The sequence below is a fragment of the Podarcis liolepis genome (assembly GCF_965112155.1).
Source record: "Podarcis liolepis genome assembly, chromosome: 8".
Classification (NCBI taxonomy): Eukaryota; Metazoa; Chordata; class Lepidosauria; order Squamata; family Lacertidae; genus Podarcis; species Podarcis liolepis.
This window is the reverse complement of record NC_139560.1, coordinates 87,731,234-87,753,390: the sequence shown is the minus strand read 5'-3', so window position 1 is coordinate 87,753,390 and position 22,157 is coordinate 87,731,234. Positions and strand designations below refer to the sequence as shown.

At 41.5% G+C, this 22,157-nt stretch overlaps 1 protein-coding gene across 17 annotated transcripts in view; it reads left to right on the top strand.

The window, feature by feature from the left end:
* Positions 1-22,157, top strand: part of RALGAPA2 (Ral GTPase activating protein catalytic subunit alpha 2) — a 203,393-nt gene that overhangs the window by 21,093 nt on the left and 160,143 nt on the right. For 16 of the 17 annotated variants that reach the window (XR_014529577.1, XR_014529578.1, XR_014529579.1 and 13 more), the window contains 11 exons: positions 2,448-2,491; positions 7,638-7,815; positions 9,081-9,196; positions 9,717-9,855; positions 10,671-10,870; positions 11,242-11,466; positions 14,987-15,157; positions 16,605-16,742; positions 17,669-17,817; positions 21,022-21,133; positions 21,856-22,093. Coding sequence is in view for 12 of the 17 variants with exons in the window: in XM_083518967.1 (XP_083375093.1) it covers positions 2,448-2,491; positions 7,638-7,815; positions 9,081-9,196; positions 9,717-9,855; positions 10,671-10,870; positions 11,242-11,466; positions 14,987-15,157; positions 16,605-16,742; positions 17,669-17,817; positions 21,022-21,133; positions 21,856-22,093 (1,710 nt within the window). In the remaining 5 variants the exon portion in view is untranslated. Of the gene's footprint in view, positions 1-2,447; positions 2,492-5,448; positions 7,322-7,557; positions 7,816-9,080; positions 9,197-9,716; positions 9,856-10,670; positions 10,871-11,241; positions 11,467-14,986; positions 15,158-16,604; positions 16,743-17,668; positions 17,818-21,021; positions 21,134-21,855; positions 22,094-22,157 lie in introns of those variants that run through there. The other variant, XM_083518965.1, reaches the window with a different exon arrangement.

Here is a 22,157-nt window from a genome sequence, read left to right as displayed (position 1 = left end):
TGCATTCAAAGCATTTATACTTCACCCTTCAGTAGGAAAAGCTCTGAGCAGCTTACAAATCAATAAAAATAACACAGTCCCTAATTCTTAATGTTTCATTGGTCTTCTTAATGACCAGCTTGGGTGGAAATTTGAGGTCCAGGTGGCTTCTGAGTTGAAAAATCATGGAGACCCAAGCTTCTTGGAAGTGAATGTAGTACAGCCAGAAGTTGTACTTCTGAGGCCTAGCTGGAATTTGTCAGCTTCTTGTCACTTCACTCAGAGCAGGTAGGCTTAGGAGAGCCCAGCTGATATAATCTCACTCAGAGCAGCTGGTCCTGCTGCTCTGCCATAGGAAAGGTGAACTGACGGCCTCAGTGAGGGGGAAGAGGAGCTCAGCCCACCAGGTAAGATCAGGAGCAGCATCAAGTGTTGACAGTTTCTTCCTGCTTTTTGCTACTTTTCCTCACATGCCACTTGGAAAAGATTGTTCCCAGGAAACCTGATGGGATACAGGTGTACTATAATTTAGTTTAAATCAAATATGGAATATTAATAGCAGTAATTTGTTGCAGTACCAAAACATTGCAATAAGTAATCTAGTTATTACTATTATGTTTATTAAAATTGTTTACTGCCCATCCAAAGATCGCAAGGCAGTTCACAACTAAAAATACAAAATGAGAACACAAAATACAGTACATAATAAAACAAGAACAAAAACAAAGCAATAACCCCCCCCCCACACACACAAACACATTTAAAATGCCATAGAACATTAATCAGCCAAAGGCCTAGTTAAAGAGAAATGTTTTCACCTGGTGCCTTAATGAAGTGAACCTCCCTGTGGGGAGCATTCCACAAACAGGAAGCCACTGCAGAAAACACCCATTCTCATGTTGCCATCTTCTGGACTTCTCATCGAGGAGGCGCATGAAGTAGGCCCTGAGATAATGATTGCAGGGTCCAGGTCAGTTCATATGGGGAGAGGCAAATACCAGGTAATTACTTTGGCCAACATGTATAAAGAAACTTAAGTATTTCAAAGTGACATATATTATGTTTCTTCCATAGAGTCCTGAAAGAATCCTAATTTATACATAAAGTTGTGATCTTGGCTGAAGTCATAAGGTCATGGCTAAAAGAAGTGCCATTCTGCATAAACAATATGACTTCCAGGTCCCCAAGGGCATGAAACAATTGGGGTGATGGCTAGATTGCAAATGGTGTTTAACTAATGAGTAACCCAACCAAGTACGAATGGCACTCCTAGACAGTGCACCTGATCTTTTAGAGAGAGTGCAGTGCCCTCAAGCACTGGTTGAAGACCATCTCAATGGACAGAAAAATTGCCTGACAGTGGCACCTACGTCATGTCAGGATCGAGTTTCAATTTCCTAACACTCAATTCAACTTCCAAATGACAGATAAACATTTCCTCTGCATGCTGGTGAGGGTGAACCCTCATCTGCAGTTTGAAATGGTACAGTGCAGAAAGAATATTGCCATCTTATCTGTGGTTTCTGAGAACTAGATATAAATGTTAAGTATTTCTATGGAAGTTGTAAGAATAAATTGCTGTGAAGAGATGTTGAGGCTTGCTTGGCCCATCACACCACCAGATGCCAAGTAGGCAACAGCTCCTGAAGAGACCACATTTGGGCAGTGCCTGAAGTCTCTACCTCGGAAGGAGGAGGAGCAAAGTGGGGCATTTTCAATCATCTGACTGATGGGAGGGAAGGAGCCTGGGTGTCATGCCTTAGGCAGAACAGAGGGTGGGAAAACATGGAGGAGGGAAGAAGGGCACAATGCAGGGAACAGGTTGCAATAGGCAGTCCCTAAACTTAGTAAGGCTTCTCCAAGGAGATTGGGAAGACTTGGCTCTCACTCCCCTGCCAGAGGTCACCTGCAGGTTATCCCCTTAAGCCCCATTGGACAGGACCATAAATGGAATTGCAGCCTCCTGGGTTTACCCAGCCCCTCTCCTTGCAGAGGCATAGGAGTTCTGGACTTAAGCCAGGCATTGAGGGAAGAGACACTGTAGTGAGAGGTTCCTCCAGAACACCAAGGTTACTTTGGAAGTTCTTACTGTCCCTGCAGTTTGGGATTTACTTCTGAGAAGACTGGAGTGGAAAAGAGAGGATTGGAACCTCCAGAGAAGGAATTATGGAATCGCGCCCCAGGAGTGAAGCCCTCCTGAAAGGCTTTACTTATCAGTAAAAGAAATCTACCACATAGGTGGAAGCAGGGATGTGAAGCTCCATATCTGAAATAAAGCTGTATAGCTGACCAGGTGTGAGTTGGTGTGTTCTTTAACTCCTTAGGCTGATGTGGCCAATGGAAAATATGGAACACACCTCCTTTGTCATGACCCTTATCCTGGAGTATGGGTATATAAACAGCCATAATGAACTCACTTGTGGATTGAAGACATAATTTCCTACTGTATTTTTTCTTTTACTCTTCAGGTTCAGTTTTGAAGAAACTTTTGCACACTGGAAACTGTCTTAAGGTATTTCAACTCTTGTTTTAAATTCATTGTTAATTAGAAGTTTACAATCCAAGCTTACAAACCAACATATTAATTCAAACCAACATGTGAAATTCAGTACTTCTCCCCATTTACCTATTAACCCATGTTACCCTCCCTCTTTGAGTTCCTTTTTTTTAAATTAAAAGTTTATTGGCATTAACACATACAGAATACAATAAAAATTATGGATATGGTGAATAAAAATAGATTTAAAAGTACAAAAAATAAAACACAGATACAGCGGAGGAGTAAAAACCAATAAACGACTGAAATTACAATGCCACTTTCAGTTGTTGCGCAAGGAGAAAAAGGTGGGTCAATTAAGTTCTCAATAAAACCTCTCCACATACTTGTATGTAAAACAAGTGGGCTGTTCAGTTGAGTTAGCCTAGGGGAAAAACTTATGCCATATTGAGTAGAAAGGATCTATTTTCAATGAACCATTATGGTTTATGTCAGGTGTTCTGATAATGCAGTGTCCCATACTTTCGCTAGACGCCACTCCTGAGGAGGAGATGATTTGGACTTCCAATGGTCAGCCACTGTCAGTCTGGCTGCTGCAAGAAGCATGAGCACAAGAGATTTCTGCCTGATAGATAAGTTGGTCCCACACTCCAAGGATAGGAGTGCCAATGCTGGGTCTGGGGAAAGTACCTGTGAGGTAATAATGCAAATAGCATCAGAGGTTTGGATCTCTGAACTATGCAACCTAAACTGGAGTAGCCTTACCAGTTATATATAGACGGAGTGGAGTCCAATAATAATAATAATAATAATAATAATAATAATAATAATAATAATAATAATTAATAATAATAATAATTTATTATTTATACCCCGCCCATCTGGCTGGGTTTCCCCAGCCACTCTGGGCGGCTTCCAAAAGAATATTAAAATACTATGATACATCAAACATTAAAAGCTTCCCTAAAGAGGGCTGCCTTCAGATGTCTTCTAAAAGTCTGGTAGTTGTTGTTCTCTTTGACATCTGGTGGGAGGGTGTTCCACAGGGAGGGCGCCACTACCAATGTTGCTAATGCCATCTTAGCAATGTTTTCAGTGTGGCTTCCTGTATTCTTGCAGAGATAGCTTTAATTGGGAGTTTAGACCATATTGCTTCCCATGCTTGTTCCGCTATCCGAAGGCCCAGATCACTCTCCCACATTGATCGTAGCCCCTGGGAAGAGCCTGATACTTTACTAAGTAGAATTTTGTATATATTAGAAGCTATACCCTTATTACTTAAGGTCACATTAATGCAAAGTAGCTCACAGGGAGTCAGGGGCAGTGACCCTCTCCTTTGTGCTGCAGTACTGAACAAAAGAGAACGTGGGTTAGTTGGAGCTTACTGAGAGCCAGTGTGGTGTAGTGGTTAAGAGCGGTAGTCACGTAATCTGGGTAACCGGGTTCGCGTCTCCACTCCTCCACCTGCAGCTGCTGGGTGACCTTGGGCCAGTCACACTTCTCTGAAGTCTCTCAGCCCCACTCACCTCCCAGAGTGTTTGTTGTGGGGGAGGAAGGGAAAGGAGAATGTGAGCCGCTTGGAGACTCCTGAAAGGGAGTGAAAGGTGGGATATCAAATCCAAACTCTTCTTCTTCTTCTTCTACTATGTGGGGTATCTTTTAGTTTGCCCTTTAAGAAAGATGCTGACATAGGCATAATAGCTTTGATCCTATATATTCCCAGCATTGATATTGATAATATTTATCATCAAAACAGAATGCTGGATGGTCCAGAATGGGCGTCAAGGGTGACTTGGGGGGGCAGATGTATTTGCCATCTACACCACTCTTTAAGTGTTAGTTGTAAAAATGGGTTGTTTTTTGTAATGCTCGCCCAAGAGGTTTTGAGAAAGGACAGGCCTTGGAATTGACGGTTCCAATTCATTGCTAACCCAAGGAACTGAGACTGAACCATTAATAATATGTATCATTTGTTTTAATTGTTTTAATTGAGTTCCTAAGCTATGTACATGTTAATTGCTTTCAACTGCTCATTCTTTCAAGTGCTCATGTACAGTTGGAGATTTAGAGGAACCAGGAGTCTTAACTCAGAAAGCAAGATGGCCCTGTTATAATTTGGAGGTGTCTCCTGTGCTAGCAGGGACCTTTTCCCATCCTCTGCCTGTGTTCCCATTGCAGAAATGTTTCTAACCTTTAGCTATTGTGACTTTGCATCTTATAGTGATGCTACAATTAGGTAGCAGTAGAAATATATATTAAAAAATTGTCCAGTAGCACCTTAGAGACCAACTAAGGTTGTTCTTGGTGTGAGCTTTTGTGTGCATGCACACTTCTTCAGATACACTGAAGAAGAATACTACAATATTATGAAGCCTCATGAAAAGATTGGCACATACAACCTGAATGTAGCCCAGAAAAACTAGGGCTCCATCTTCTATTCACTAAAATAATCACAAATGCTTCACAAAACGTAGGATATTAAAAGTTTAATAAAATAAGTAGTAACACAGGAAGCTGCATTATATCAGGCAATACTATTTGTACATCTGTCCCAGTATTGTCTACTCTGGGGATGGGAAACTGGTCCTCCAGATGTTACTGGACTACAGTGCCCATCATTCCTGACCACTGAGCATTGTTGCAGGGGCTGATGGTAGCAGGAGTCCCACTACATCTGAAGGAGCATAGGTTCCTCATCCCTTGTCTACTCTGACTCCGATTGGCTCTCCAGGGTCTCATAAGCCTTTCCCATCACCAGCTGCTTGATCCTCTTAACTGGCAAAGTCAGTGATTGAACCTGGGATCTTATACTTGCAGAGTATTTGTTCTGTTACTGTCTGTAGGGCAGCAAGTGATAGAGCTATTTTGCATCAGCTTAAAAAAAATGGAGGAACAAAGATGTTCTGTGTAAGAGCAATATGACACCAGCATGCAGTCAGCCACACCTGCTTATAAACTTGTGACTGCAATTTGAAGCAATCACTGGTTAGACTGTTCAAAGCTGTCTTTCAGAATATGGTGGAGAATGATAGATTCAAGTATTGCATGTTCTCATCTCTTTTGTGTAGCTGTGTGTGTAAGGTATTTTGTTCATGTCCACTCGTGAAATCAAGAGAGTGACTCTTAAGCTTTGGAGTTGTTGTGGACCTGTCACATCCTTTACAACTGAAGATATGACCCGCCATAGGACTTTTCAGTCTTCAGTAGCCCCCACAGAGTGGCATGGAAGCCTCTAATAGACTGGGTGCCATCACATGCTGTGGAAACTGGTATACCTTCTATCTAAATAGTGGTGATAGCAGTGTACTTAAGCTTGCAGAATTTTGTAAAATGGCTAGAAAGAGAGTTCGCAGATCCACTACAGATTTAGCAACCCACCTGACAACGCTAATAGGGTGTCTCTTGCTGTGGGCACACTTGTAATTAGAATCGGTAAACAAAGTAATAAACCGAAGTTTTATTTGATAGGATCTAGTTGCCTGGAACACTGTATTTGTACAGTGGTAAATATGTATGAACATACCCAATGCTATTTTTCTAAAAAAAGAGGTGCCAGAACTCACCACGAACCCTCCCCTGTTCTCTTATAATGGCAGTGGTGTCCACCTGGAAGGTGCCAGAACTGAGTTCCAGTGAGTTCCAGCTTGAAAAAAGGCCCTGAGTGTATCACAGAAGTTTAATATTTTGAAATGTGCTAAGAAGCAATGATACAGATAGCCTTAAGGTCAAGAAATAAGTAGATGTATTGTAAGAAAACTTGGAAATTTCAGGTATTTCAAGACTGACACAGGGTCCAAACATAGGCATGAGCTCAGAACAAAGATAGCAAAGCAGTATATATCAAGGGTAAAAGATAGCCGGGAATCCTGAGCAGTAAGAGGTATGCTACACAAGTGCAGTGGGTGACCTTGAAATAGTCTTCAGCCCTGAGCTCAATACAAAATTTTTAGTTGCTGCTGTTTTCTTTGTGTTCTTGATTGCGGCACTTGTGTTATCCCTCTTTTTTCCATTGTTTGAGCAATGAGATGTTCTGTACCTAACATTTTGTTTTTGTGCAGTTTTTTTTCTTTCCTTGGCTCAGCAATTCCACTTCCTTTGATCTTTCTCTTTTTCAAGGTGCACAGAGATACAGCCTATTTATTTAATAGGATATCTATATTTTGCTTAATCTATAAATCTCTAAGTGGTTTACATACAACATAAAATGTTCATTAAGCAAGTAAACCTAAAAATCATCAGTTGTTTATACATAATAAGATAAAATTAAAAATTGTATGTCTGATTACATGCTTGAAACAAAAAAGTCTTTAGCTGGTGCCAGAAACAATACAATCTTAATATTCCAATATCCTTGGAATAATGGAATAATGGTTGGGATAAGAAAGGAGCAAGAAAGCTACTCATTCAGTCATTGCAGTCTTTCTTGTAAAATATGGAAACAATGGGTTGTATTCAAAATAGCACAAAGTAGCTTCTTGTGCAAGCAGAAAGACTTTCATTTGCACAACAGAACTTTCCCCTCCTCCCCTTGCACACCTGCTGAATCTTTTCTGGGGTTTACCTCAGTCCTTCGGAACATATTTGGGGACACCATGGGGCATGTGTAGGGGAAGGAGAGGGTGGAAGTCATATTGCATAAATGGAAGTCATATCGGTTCTGTCTGAAACCTGGACTTCGGAAAATATGGCAGTATTAACTATAGTGCCAAATCTTTTCTCCAATTAAACAACTGATGGCAAACTTCTTCAAAGGGGAAACTCTTTCTCTGCAAAGTGAATGCAGTGACCCTTTATGGCAGTAATGGTTGAAAGCAGTTACAACAAAGTACTTTATTAAGGTGTTAAGTCTACAGTGGTACCTCGGGTTAAGTACTTAATTCGTTCCAGAGGTCCATTCTTAACCTGAAACTGTTCTTAACCTGAAGCACCACTTTAGCTAATGGGGCCTCCTGCTGCTGCCGCACTGCCGGAGCACAATTTCTGTTCTCATCCTGAAGCAAAGTTCTTAACCTGAAGCACTATTTCTGGCTTAATGGAGTCTAACCTGAAGCGTATGTAACCTGAAGCGTATGTAACCTGAGGTACCACTTTATTTCTTATTTTCCCAGCGTTGCTGGACTGTTCTTTTTATATTGCTTTCTAAAATGTGTCTTCTTTCTAGACAAGATGTGAAGGAATCAGACTGTTTCTTCTCTGGTTACAAGCTCTCCAGACAAATTGTGCAGAAGAGCAACTGTTAATCTTTGCTTGCCTCGTTCCTGGTTTTCCTGCAGTGATGTCTTCTCGAGGTCCATGCACACTCGATACTCTCATTAGCCCTCCTCCCAGTCACACTGATGGTTTGTTTTTGCTATATTATTATTATTAATAATAATAATAATTTTTTTTATTTATATCCCGCCCTCCCCAGCCGAAGCCGGGCTCAGGGCGGCTAACAAATATTCTGATATTTTCTCAAGTATCTTAAGTTTTTAGTTGCACTGTCACCTGATTAAAGAAATTTTGTTGATTAATCATATGAATTTTAGTCAATCCATAGATTGAATCTCTCTAAATTTGCATTCGAGAAAAAATATTTTCAAAGAAAAAAATGTGGGCTTTTTTGTTTTTAGACAATGTGCAAGTATTTTGCAGGTTTCACTATAGTAGTGGCATTCTCTCTCTCACATTAGGAAATGTCTCCAGATGTTCTTATAGGTACTTCCTTTTGGCATGGTTGAGGGGTCCTCAGTACCCCCGGTATACTGAGTGTTACTTAGAAAAGAAAAAGGGAAATTGGCAAGGGAAAGGAATGGAATTTGATACCCTGGAGGAAGACATGGCTAACTAGAACCTTGAATAGAAGCACTTGTGTTAGGATATGAGGATACCCTGCAAAGTTTTGCTGCAGGTGCCACCTATTCCTTCTGATATCAACCTTTAGTAGCCCAGTGCCTGTCACTTTCTCAGTTACAAAGGGTCACCTGAAAATGACACAGTAGTTTCTGCATACTTGGGTTACTCCCAGATTTGCAGAAGCATATCAATTTACCCAGCTGAAAAGAAAAATGATTTATTTTTAAAAGTCCCACAAAAGTCTAATAAGGATCTAGTCTCAGTGGCTTCCAGAACATAGAGGGTGTCAGTTGGAAGGGGGGAAAGGAAAAAGGACACCTAGAAAAAGGATCCTTGTCTAAAAATGATCCCACCCTCATCTATATAGCAATAAAGAAATCAACTTTGTGGCTAGTACTATCCTGAGCCCTTTGGTATTATCTAGTGCAGCAGATGAAGGCTTCAGAAGGGTGAGAAAGAAATCTAAAATGTGTCAGCATGCTGCATGTGTTTGACATTGCAGACAGCCCCATAGCTGTCATGAAGTCCTGGGCTGCTCTAGATCCAGTAGCCCCTATAGGCATGGGTATTTATACCTTACTGAACAATTATCCTGGGGATTTTCTTCTACCGGAGAGGAGGAAAGCCATCTGAAAGTGGAGGATTCTGGTGCCCGCAGTCTCTACTTGAGCTGACTGAGCTCCCACCCCCAATTTTTCATTCTTTAAAAAAGAAGGTGTTTATGCAACTGTGTCTTAAATCTTTCAAAATTACTTCTTTTTTATTTTAGCAAAGATTTATCCTGAAGAAATAACTCCACTTTTACCACATGTTTCTGGAGAAAAAACGGCTGAGGACCCAACATGCTATTTCCTTCAGCTACTGTTAAAATATATGGTAATCCAGGTAATTACATGTAAATCTGCTTCTTCAGCGTTGGTTAACTTGAGGATATATTCACTTGCTCACAGCATATCTAAATAAGCACAAGATAACAAAGCAAAGTATATTGTAAGGACACAATTCCATAATTCGTTGCTGAGGATGTTCATCAGTATCTGGTGTCTTCATTATTAATGTGTGCACTTCGTAGGTCAGAGTCTAGGCTTGGGTCCTATACATTCCCTATGGCACTGCCTCTTCCCCTGGGTTCCAACATGACTTTTAAGATCAGCCAAGATCTTGTCTGTATTGACTGTGCACTGTGTTCAAACAAGAAGATAATGAAGAGAGGTGTTTTCAATAGCTACCGAAGTTACATCAGTAACCAAGTACTTTCTGTTTAGTGTCTGCTTGATTTTTAAACTCTTGTCTGTCTTGAGGCCTAAATATGGGATTGGAGAGCAGTGCATTTTTTTAAGTGTTTCATTTAGACTTATTTTTCAGTATGCTGTGTATTAACATGACACTCCTTACTCTGGTGTAGGCTGCGAGCTTGGAATGGAAGAATAAAGAGAACTGTGATACTGGATTTAAGTTTCTCTTTGCATTGTTCAGAAAGTATTACCTTCCTCACTTATTTCCCTCTTTTACAAAACTAACCAACGTATACAAACCTGTGCTTGGTGAGTAGCCATTTTATTTTTATTTTTTCCAAATAAAGTGTGAGATACATATATTTTCCGTGCGTCTCTTAATGTCTCTTTATACGCATTTGAATATATTTTCTTACTATGCTCTCTGGTTCTAAATATGTTCACTCTGATCCAGAGAACCATGAGAGTGGCAGAAGGGTGCCCATCAGGGGACACCAGGCATCTCACGGTTCTTTAGCTTCAGCCAACCACCTGCAATATGGGGATGGTATAAAATTGACCTACCTTAGAGGGTTACAAGAATGCTTTAGGGAAGTGAATGTGTTTAGGGTTGAGGATCTTACAGCCTGATCCTAAACATGCTTGCTTGGAGGAAGGCCCACTCACCTAAATGTGTTCTGCTTTCAGGTAAGCATGCATTGGATTGCAACCTTTGTCTTTTATTCAATAGTGTAGTAAAAGCTTCACTTCTCTTTAAAAGCTAAAGGCAAAACAACCTGAGTGTTATGTCTTTTTATATAATCAAGTTGTAGGAGTAGAAAGCTGGACGTGTCGGAGAAAAAATTCACATGTGAAACTTGTGACACTTTAGATCGTTCAAGTGATATATGATGACTTTCTAAATTTAAGCCACCCTTTCTGTACTTTTTGCCTGAGGAAGATAAATGATCATTTATATGGCTTTGTAATGTTTCAAACATGGAGTTCAATATTTGTACAAAATATTGCTTTCTCTGAGAAAGCTGACTTCATTGTTTTCGCTGAGTGGAAAAATTACACTGTGAACCGTGTAATTCACAATGTCAAAATTTTTAAAATTACATTTTCTGTTTTCTGATTTACAGACATTCCTGGCCTGCGACCCAAACCAGCATATGTTAGTGTAGCTTGTAATAATGAAAACATTTATAGCACAAAAATACCATACATGACAGCTCGTGTAGCCTTTATTAAATGGCTTGTAAATTTTTTTCTGGAAAAGAAGTACTTCACACCAACACAGAATTCTAAAAATGGAGGGGACGTTTTGCCCAGAATCATTCAAGTGAGTTGTAAATTGTATACATGTTTGTATTCCTTTAAAAAATGTTAAATTGGAATGTTATAGCTAATGCTTTGTTAAATGAACTGTGATATTTACATGGGCTTTACTCATTCTGTTTGTGCATTTTGAGAGTTACTGTTACCCATAATTACATAGAATGTGTTCTGAAATAAGCTTTCCTTTAATAGTAGAATAATCTTTGTGACAATTGGCAGTTACAAAAAATGAAAAAAATGGCTTTAAACATGGATTTAAACAAATGTATCTTCAACTGTGTAAAAGATTCACACATAATGCTAAGCCACTACATATTAAGTTTATAAATTATAATTTGCTGTCTTCTCTCTCCCCCCTCCCCAATGTTACTTAAGAGTGTGGGTGGTGCAATTCAAGATAAAAATTCTGAAGTGGAGAACAGTGTTGTATTGGATCAGGAGAAAAGTCATTCAACTAATGGCACGTTGACTGAGAGGAGGCTCAGTGACTCCAGCTTTTGCAGTATTGAAGAACAACACCGGGTCGTCTATGAGATGGTGCAACAGATCCTTTTGTCTACACGAGGTTATGTCAATTTTGTCAATGAAGTATTTCGTCAGGTTAGTTCTGGGTAAATGTATGTATGCTGTGGAAATGTAGTAGTGTGCTAGGTTTAGATCATGATTTCCACATTAAATCCTTGCCCAGTCCTGACATGTACTAGGAAGTCTTGGGCCAGTCTATCTCTCTTTTTCCTAACCTTCATCACTGTAGGTTGCTGTCAAGGTAAAATAAATCAATGTAATCTTCTTCTGAGGTCTTGGGGAAGTATGAGTAAAATATTTCTAGAGGTGTACGGAAGATTAAAGCTATGGTGGCAATCCTGAGCTCATGTACCTAGGGAGTAAGTCCCATTGATTTCACTGGGACTTATTTCTGAATAAACTTAGGATTGTGGTGCAAAATGTTAAAGTTGTAATAAAGGCTGAGATAATTCAGCTAAAAATCTTTTGCTTCTCTCTAGAGAGAAAATTGTGGGATATACAAGTGTGACTCTTATAGTGAAAATAATAAGTGAGTGTAGGAATGAGAGAGAAAGTGCACAAAAATGCCAAATGTGCTGCCTGTGAAAAGTCTGCTTTTTCTATTAAGAAATAGGTGAAAAACAAGGAGCTGGGTTTTTGTCCCTGCTCTTAGCTTTTCAGAAAAGGAAAACTTAAATATTGTTAGGTGGAATATGCCCTCTTCTGACATACTTTTGAATTGCACTATTTAGTTTAACTTGGACATTACTTACCGTATTTTTCGCTCTATAACACGCACCTGACCATAACACGCACATCGTTTTTAGAGGAGGAAAACAAGGGAAAAAATATTCTGAATGAAACAGTGGACGTATCATTTTTGTGCTTCATGCTGTGGCCACAGACATGTGATCTGATGGTGAATTTGGGGTGACCCAATGCAAAAATCCTGAGAATCCCTGTGGATCCATGCTTTGTAACCACGTTTTTGCACCATTGCAGCCCCAGGCAACAGTGGGTGCGTGATTTGGGGGGGGGGGCAGGCTGTAGCCATGGACATGCTATGTGCTCTGATGGTGAATTTTGGCTGACCCAATGCAAAGATCCTGAGGATCCCTGTGGATCCATGCTTTGTAACCACGTTTTTGCACCATTGCAGCCCCAGGCAACAGTGGGTGCGTGATTTTTTTGGGGGGGGACAGGCTGTAGCCATGGACATGCTATGTGCTCTGATGGTGAATTTGGGGTGACCCAATGCAAAGATCCTGAGGATCCATGTGGATCCATGCTTTGTAACCACGTTTTTGCACCATTGCAGCCCCAGGCAACAATGGGTGTGTGATTTTGGGGGGGCAGGCTGTAGCCATGGACATGCTGTGTGCTCTGATGGTGAATTTGGGGTGACCCAATGCAAAGATCCTGAGGATCCATGTGGATCCATGCTTTGTAACCACGTTTTTGCACCATTGCAGCCCCAGGCAACAATGGGTGTGTGATTTTGGGGGGGCAGGCTGTAGCCATGGACATGCTGTGTGCTCTGATGGTGAATTTGGGGTGACCCAATGCAAAGATCCTGAGGATCCATGTGGATCCATGCTTTGTAACCACGTTTTTGCACCATTGCAGCCCCAGGCAACAATGGGTGTGTGATTTTGGGGGGGCAGGCTGTAGCCATGGACATGCTGTGTGCTCTGATGGTGAATTTGGGGTGACCCAATGCAAAGATCCTGAGGATCCATGTGGATCCATGCTTTGTAACCACATTTTAAGTGGGGAGGGAAGGAAAAACACAGAAGGCTAAGAATGCAGGAGAGGGCTATAACGTGAGGAAAGGAAGGCAAAAGTTTCCCCCCACCCACCCACACAAGCCAGCCACTGTTTAAGGATTTCATCTTTTTAAATGGAAGAAAGCATATTTGAATGCTGTGTGTCTCCAAAAACAAAAAGCAGGAAGTCAAATCAGAATTTTAAGCCGAACCTGTAATCTCTCTTCCCTTCACATACATTGTTCCCTCCGGAGCAGGGACAGGATAGAGCGACGCTCTGCTTTCCTCTCTACTTGCCTGGAGGGGAGGGGCTTTCCCTGCTCTTTGTTCCGTTTGAGCAAACACAGCAACGAAACAGAGCAGGGTGGGCAGTAAGACCCTGAGGCAGAATGCAGGGAAGCTGCCACTTCCTCTCTTCAGGCTTCCCTTCTCCCTGAAGCGCGGTTTGATTTTTGCCTTATTTTTCGGCTCCAGGGACCACACATTCGCTGCATAACACGCACAGACATTTCCCCTTCCTTTTTAGGAGAAAAAATCTGCGTGTTATAGAGCGAAAAATACGGTACATATTCGAATGTTCAAAGGCAAATACAGTGGTATCTTGGTAGTTGAACGGCTTGGCTCTTGAACAAATCAACTCCTGAACGCCACAAAGCCAGAAGTGACTGTTCCAGTTTTTCGAACGTTTTTTGGAAGACGAATGTCAGACGCAGCTTCTGCAGCTTCTGATTTGAGTGCAGGAAGCTCCTGCAGCCAATCAGAAGCTGCGCCTTGGTTTTCAAACCATTTCGGGAGTTGAACGGACTCCCGGAACAGATTAAGTTTGAGAACCAAGGCACCACAGTACTTGTATTTTTGATCCCTATGTTACCCCAAGAAGGGACTAAGAAATCTAACTTATAGTGAGGTGATGAGGAATTTGTGAACCAACACCAAGTTAAATAACATGAATCCTCATTTACAATGACACAGTAGAGGAAGAAAAGTATAAAGCCAAACCAATTGTACCTGTTATAAATATCTGAATAGTTTGGTTGTTTTGTGTCACAGAATTTACCGTATTTTTCGTCCCATAGGGCGCACCGGCCCATAGGACGCAGCTAGTTTTTTGGGGGGGGAATAAAGGGGGGGGAAATCCTTTATTTCCCCCCCAAAACCAGGTCGGGGAATCAAAACCAGGTTGGGGACCAGCGGGATGGCACGGTATTTGATGTAAAGTTTAATTCTGTCTGTTTACGTGGATGTCCAAGCCTGTATGTTCAGTGGCTCTTACTTCCAAGGAATATGCATAGAATTGTGGCCTGATTTGTAGAGGGTCTGTTCTATCAACAGAAATGTTCATACTACTTACACATGGCTTTGTAAAATCAGAGAATTATTTTAATTATTTGCATATTGGCTTGATGTATTGAAGCGGTGCATTGCAGTGGCGTAACCAAATCTTAAAATGTTTTGGATAGCTCTCTTCTGATCTAAGATGGGTGTAGCACACACATATAGTACACTCACTCTTACCACCTCCAATCTATTAGAGGGGGGGAAACTTATATTGTACTGAAAAGGTGTCTTTCAAGCCTAATTGTGGCATGGGTAGGGGGGAAATTTCAGCTTGGGAGGGGAAGTCCTTGAAATTCCTCCCTGCAGCACAGTAAGGCTTGAAAAAGACTTCTAGCAGAATGTTTTTTCCAAGCCTAATTGCAGTGGGCCAAGGGGGAGATGCTGTGGGCCCAATAGGAGAGCGCCAGGAGCTGCTTCTGGCCTGCAAACATTCGTCTGTAATGTACTTTCAATCTGTACAAGTGTACTTTATTTCTCTTATGTATCAGTAATGTGTACTGTTGACATTTTAGGCTTTTTTATTGCCTTCATCTGAGATATCGTCAACAGAAAAAGTAGTGAAGGTATATAGGAAGTGGATACTCCAAGAGAAGCCTGTGTTCATGGAAGAACCGGATGTGAAGGAAACGGTTCGTGATGATGACGTCTTAGATCATCCAACAGCAGAAACAGAAGGCAAACATGTATGCTACCAGCCTTTATTAAATAGGTGGATAGTTTATAATGTGTAATTAATTGAGGTTAATTGAGGTTAATTGAGGTTTGTGTGCTTTATGATGACTAGCCAGGCTAAGAATAAAAGAACTTCACAAAGTTTCATTTGTGGCCTTTCATCTAGCTATCTACCACTAATAATGTGCCTGTTCCCGTCCTAGCTATTCTTACACCCCATAGAGGACTAAACAGATCAAATACTCACTACCTCGTAATAAGGACAAATATACTACTTTTGGATATTTTCTTCCCAAGTTTTTGTTATATTCCTCTGTGTGATAGTATGACATTTATTTATTTGATTAAAAATATTTATATGCTGCCCTTCATGCAGAGATTCCAAAGCAGTGTACAAAAGGTAAAAATTCAATGGGTTGTCTCAATGGTGTCACCCAGCTGGAGCAGATTTAGAGGTGGAATGACTGAAATTTGCTTCCCTCCCTGTTCTGATGATGGAAGCCTTCCTGCCAGCTGAGCAATATGATTGGATACAACCCAATCGATAAAACATCAGCTATGTCATGATGGAATAAATTATAAAACATCAGAGTAATAAAATGTACTTTTTTCCTTGGCTTGTCAATACCGCAAGTCATGAACTTACCCTTTCCTATTAATATATTAGACTTATAGAAGTATTCACAGAATTGCAGAGTTGGAGGGACCATGAGGGTCATCTAGTCCAACCGCCTGAAGTGCAGGAATCTTGAACCTATGACCCTGAAATTAAGAGCCTCGTGCTCTACCAACAAAGCTATGCATTCAATTACATAGATTATGTCTTCACCTGGCAGAATATCGTGGGTGGGACTTGCCAGCTGGCTGGCGCCTTGACTTCCTTCTCTGGCTGCCTCCTCCCTCTCTGTGCCAGGCGCTGGTTGAAGCAGGAGTGGCAGTGCTTTCACCCTGGCGCCTTGTGGGGCCAGGGGTGATGCTCTTTCCTTTCCAGCACAACAGTGTGTCACTATATCATGGTGTTCAGCTGGTGATACATCACAGTGTTGAAGACCTGATATCGCCTGCCCTAGTGGTAACATGTGTTGCCCAATTGTGTGGCGCCTACTCATGACAACACTGACTTTCCTGGTGGGAGCATTTACATGAAGGGATGTCATAATTTAAGGAGCATTTGGATGTGTTTATATGATACAATTATGACTAGTTAATAAAAAAAGATATTGGAACTTCAGCATAACACTGATTTCATTGGGGATGACATCCAACAGAAGCATGTTTAGGATTGGAGAAAGACATGACTTGCAGATTTTTGAAAGGCTTCAAGGGGCGTGGAAGTTGCTTGTACTTCTTGGGCTGACCTGCTGCATTTAAATTATTACACCTTAACCATTTAAAAATAAATTTGATATGCTGTCTTAACCAGTGCATATTGTCATTCCCCCCCCCTTTTTTTTAAAGCTTGCAACTGGCCATTCTGGACATAAAAGGTCATCTAGTTGGGGCAGATCACATTCCTTCTCTAATGCGGTTAATAGAGGGTGTATATTAGAAGATGAAAACAAGAATGTCAAAGCAGGGCTTCAAGCTACACTACAGGTAACATTTATGGGATATCACGATAGTCAAATGGAACAGAATATTTCTATTTCCAGTATTATTATTTCTGTGTCTGAAGATGAATGCTTTGGACAAATATCACTGAAAGTAGTATTGGGATGCTTCTTCTTTCAAGCTGCTAAAATCTGGAAATTGATGTGATTGAACTAGGTGGTAGTTGCGAGGCTTTCTGGTAGTTTTTACTTTTACTGGTAGTTTTTGTATGCCCTCCAAAAGAAGAAGTATAATAAGGTGCTCTCTAGGCTGATCCTAGATGCTAAAGACCCTTTCCTTCTGCTAAATTCTAGAAATATTAAACAGTAAAGACCTTTGGATTAACTTTACCAAAGTCCAGGGGGCACAAAACAAAAATATTGCGTAATGTTTTAACAATACAGATGTCTAGCGCATGAGGAGATTTTAGTGAGAAATTCTAAAGAAATGCCTTTTAAGACAAATTTCAAAAAATAAAGTATTTTATTGGGAGGCAAAGGGGAAGAAAAAGGGATGACAACTATTTATTTGTTTTTTTATCTTATGTTTACTATCAGATATTATTTCTAATAATCTTGGCGCAAGGCAATAATGTATTAGAACTCCCAATGTCTTTTAGAGAAAGTTCCTGAATTTCTTCTAGGAAGAGAAATGCCACCTGTAGAAAGGTCTTGTGGCTCACCAGCAATCATATATCCCACTAGGATAAAAAATGGGGGTGAGTGGTCCCAAAACATTTTGAAAACCAAACTCTGTATGCCTTTTCCCATTAAAGGAATGTAAAGGCGCTTTCCTGTTTGTGGTTTGAGAATCCATGTTAAGTGTTCTGAACAGGATGTAGTTTAACATTAGAATAACTGAATAAAATTTGTTGATTGCTATTCTTCCCACCATCCCCTTTGTTTCTTCTTTCCTTCCTTCAAAATATTAAGGTATTCTTGACAAACTCTGCAAATGTGTTTTTATTGGAACCATGTACTGAAATACCTGCACTCCTGAAGGAGCAAGTTGATGCATGCAGAGCAGTTTTGAGTATATTTAGGCGCATGATTATGGATCTTCCAATGAATAAAAAGACATGGTATGTTTTTAATGTATTTCCTCTATGTGTGACATGTGCAACATATCTCAAAAATGATCTAAAACATTGAGTCTGCCTAGGAACAAGTCCCGTTGAACTTAACGGCTCTTACTTCTAAGCAGGCTCTGCTGCTAGAGTTGAATATTTCAGAATTTTAAAACATATGTATAAATTTATAAAACATACTGTACCTTCTTTTTTTACAACCCTATCTGAAATTTTCTACATAGAAATAAGTTTTGAAATCATGACATTCGCTTGTTGTTTCCCCCCATCTTTAAAAGGGAAAGATCTTCAAATGCATATCTACATGGGGGTCATTGGAGACCTGGCAGGCCAAATTTGGCTCATAGGCTGGAGGTTTCTAACTTCTGATTTACTGCAATTCTTCATGGATACAGAGTCTCTTATTTACTGTGTTGATTTATTATTTTCCATGCATGGAAAGTGCTATTTTCCTTTGTTCGGGTTGTGAGATCACTCTTTCTCTGGGCAAGTAAGTGTCCTCACCTTGGACTTGTGCTCCACCTAGTGGTTGAAGACAAAATTGCTGCTCCAAATGGAATTTTCGAAATTCCTCTTTGGAATCATCAGTGTTTTTTTTATTATTATTTCAATTCTATACCACACTTCATCCAAGGATCACAGGGTGCTTTACAGCAGTGTTTCCCAAACTTTTTTGGGCAACGGCACACCTGTTTACTGAAAAAAAATCTCGCGGCACACCACCATTAAAGCCCCGCCCCGTGACGTCAGCGCGCAGCGTCACGCCGGGAGGGACGCACGAAAGTGAAAGTTTTTTCCCTCCCCCCTCAGTCCCTCGCTCAGGGGCAAAGCGCCTGCTTTTCACGCAAAAGGTCGCTGGTTCAATCCGCGGAGCCTGCCTGCAACCCTGGAGAGCAGCTGCCGGTCCGTGTAGGCAATCCTGAGCGAGATGGACCACTGGTTCAGTATTAAGTATTCTATGCTATCCTATGTAAATACGGATTTAGCCTCGGTTTGCTCTGGCTTTGAAGCTAAAGGTTAAAGGGGGGGGGGCAGAGAGACGTGTAGACCCGTTTGCTTAGAAGTATGTCCCCAGTGTTTCCCCATGGGGTCCCAAGGAAGAGCGGCGCCACCCGATTGGATTTCCTAAACTCCTGCCCTGAGCGCTGGAGTTCCGCGTAACCCAAATTAAACCCGGTTGCTTACACTCTGTCCAGGAGGACGCACAATCCCCGCTTGACGGATGGGTCTGTTCCAAGGCTGGCTCCGCTGGCAAAGCCGGCTTGCTGGACGCCTCTTGGCAGGGAGAGAAGCGGACGGACGAGTTTTAAGAGGCTCTCCGTCGCTCCAGAAGAAGGCAGGGCGAAGATTTCAAGGGGCATCGCTCCGGCTGCTCCCTCTCCCGCCGCGCAGGAGCGATGCCTCTCTCTGGCTCTTCCTCCGCGCAGGCTGAGGGAGGGAGGGAGGTGCGCGTGTGACCCGTCTCTGCTGGGAGACCAAACCCAGCGAGGCAGAGTCGCGCGGAGGCGCCCAGGCAGCGCTGCCGGCTGCGAGGAGGAGCGCCAGGCAGCAGCAGGAGGCGCGGCCTCTCCTCGCCGCCGCCGCCCCGCCTCTCGCCGCCCGACTCGCCCGCCTCCCTCCAGGCATCTCGCGGCACACCAGCCGATGTCTCACGGCACACTCGTGTGCCGCGGAACACCGGTTGGGAAACACTGCTTTACAGTATCAATCAATATCAATCTCCTTTATTGGCATAGACTTAGTGTGTCATATACATGGATCAGAGCACAACACAGGTAATGTCAGGGACTGGCCGGAGGAGGAAGAGGAGGAGGAGTGGTGGTAGAGACCACCACCCCAAGAGCATTCCAGAGAATGGGAAGGGGAAGAGAACGAGGTCTTGGACTGGTGGTTCGAGAGAGGTCACACCCCAGAAGAAAAGGAAGGGCGTTGGAAATAATGGGTGAAGAAGAACAGGAGCAAGGTAGCAGTGAACAGAGGCAAGTGTCAGGTGTGTTAGAATCTGGGCAGCAGCCAAGTGACTTTGCCAGAGTCCCGTCCCCCGTCCCCCGCTTCCCCAAGAACTAGATCTGCTCCGCATATCTCAGAACAGAAGGCTCAAAGGAGACTTGCCCTTCGCAGCCACCATAACCAGCAGAGGCCTGTCTGCATGTTCCTACAGGCACGTCAAGCAGGAGCAGACCCTTTTTTTCTTTCTGTCCATCTCCTGTTCACCCTCACCCCCCCCCAGAAAAAGCCTGACATTCCTTGGATGTGTGAAGTGCATTGAAGGTGTATATTTATTAAATCAAGTCCTGCCAGTCAGATACTCTCATTCCCCCACTTTCCATTCTTTCCTATGCTGGAAAGTGTTCACTTCTACTTTGACTAGGTGACTTAAGGCCTGTATTTCTTAACTTACACCTGCCTTACATTGCCACCATTTACAAAAAAAAAAAATTCTCATTCAGCTAGTGCTACAGACAGGATTTTCTCTGAATGCTGCATGCAAGAAATTTGTAGACCTTCCACCTGGACCAAAGCCAGTACTTTTATCAAGCACTACAAAATGCCCAGCCTGCCCAATCTCTAGGCAGCCTTTTCCTTGTTTGTTTGTTTGTTTGTTTGTTTGTTTGTTTGTTTTCTGCCTTGCATGGGTCACCGCTGTGTCCCACCTGAGGTCTCCATTACATGTACAGAGAAAAGACCATTTGAGTTCTTTCTTGCAAAGAGGATTTCTGTGCATGTAGACAGGTGATTTCGGGGCCTCACTCTGTAGTATGGGATTTTGCTTTGAGCTGCCTGGCTTTGTTGTTTTTCTACACGCACAACATATTACCGGAGCCTTTTCTCCTTTTCTTTGTTGTTATTTATTCCACAGAGAGTCTCATTCATTGTTCTGGTTTTGGTTGGCTGTCACTGTTCTCTGTTATGTGTCTCCTTTCTTTTGAAAATTCCATTTGGAGCAGTGCTTCATCCACCAGGTAGGGCTCAAGTCCCACCTGATGTTTACATGCACTTAAATGTCTTTTGCAGAACCCAAATGATCTTTTTTGGAACACCATCCTGTCTGAAGAATGGCAGTGCCAAACCTATTCTGAGGGAGTGTAATTATTATACTGAGCATCACATTTGCTAATATATTTTGTGTATTTTTCATATGTAAAATAAAATTATGGGATTTATTTCTAAACATGTGGTTTTTCTATTTTGTCTTAGGGAGCAAATGCTACAGATACTACTTAAGATAACAGAAGTTGTCATGAATAGATCAAAAGAGAACCAAGTAAAGGATACATTTGCTCAAAGTTTAGCAGGATTATTGTTTCGGGTATGGGCCATCATCTTGAAATAATTGTAATTACAGAGTGCTTAACTTTCCCTGTGTGTGAAAACTGCCTCTAACAGTGTGAGAGTTAGAGCAGAAAGATTTTTAGTAAGAAAAAAACAGTGTAATGTTGTTCCTCGGGAAAATGATAGGCTGGTAGCAGTAGTGTTCAACTGAACTTAATAACTCCATTATATTAAAACAAGAATTGTCTAAAAATTGGAATTAGAAAATAAAGTACAGGAATGCTTAAAGGGTATGTAAATATTGAAATATTGAAATCTATTGAAATTAATTAACATGGCTAAGTTAGGTTCAACAATTCCAAAGACTCTACTCTCTGAGTGCCTTCCTTTGTTCTGAATAGTTTTTGGCAATTTAATTGCAAATAATGTATTATAGGTCTTGTATCTTAAGAAGGAGAATTAGGAGTTATTGGTCAGAATATGAATAAATGGATTGAATGAATATCCTATATTACATTTGAAACATTTCAGACTGCAAAAATAGATAATGGAACAAGCTTTTAGGCTGTGGAAAAGTTACTGCTTCTGAGTGCAACTTTTTTTATTCCCTTGGAATCTAGAACGTGGATTAGTGATGTTGCCTTGACTGTTGGGGGGTTGCCTTTGCTTGCAAATGTATCCTTTTTTCTGTTGTCAAATTCTAGATGAAAAGTCAACTTATTCACCACTCTAATCCCCTTTCTTGTCTCCCCAACACAGACACTCATTGTGGCCTGGGTTCGTGCTAATCTGAGTGTTTATATCTCTCGAGAGCTCTGGGATGAGTTACTGCGTGTGCTGTCATCCCTTACAGATTGGGAAGAACTAATAACTGAATGGACTAACATCATGGATTCTCTTACATCTGTTTTGGCAAGGACAGTGTATGGTGTTGAAATGACCAATCTGCCACTGGATAAGCTAAGTGAGCAAAAAGAGAAAATACAACGAGGAAAAGGTAAACCTTGATTCAGTTGTGTGTGTTTAGCTGTAAGAGCTTGTCAGTCACAGCAAATATGATA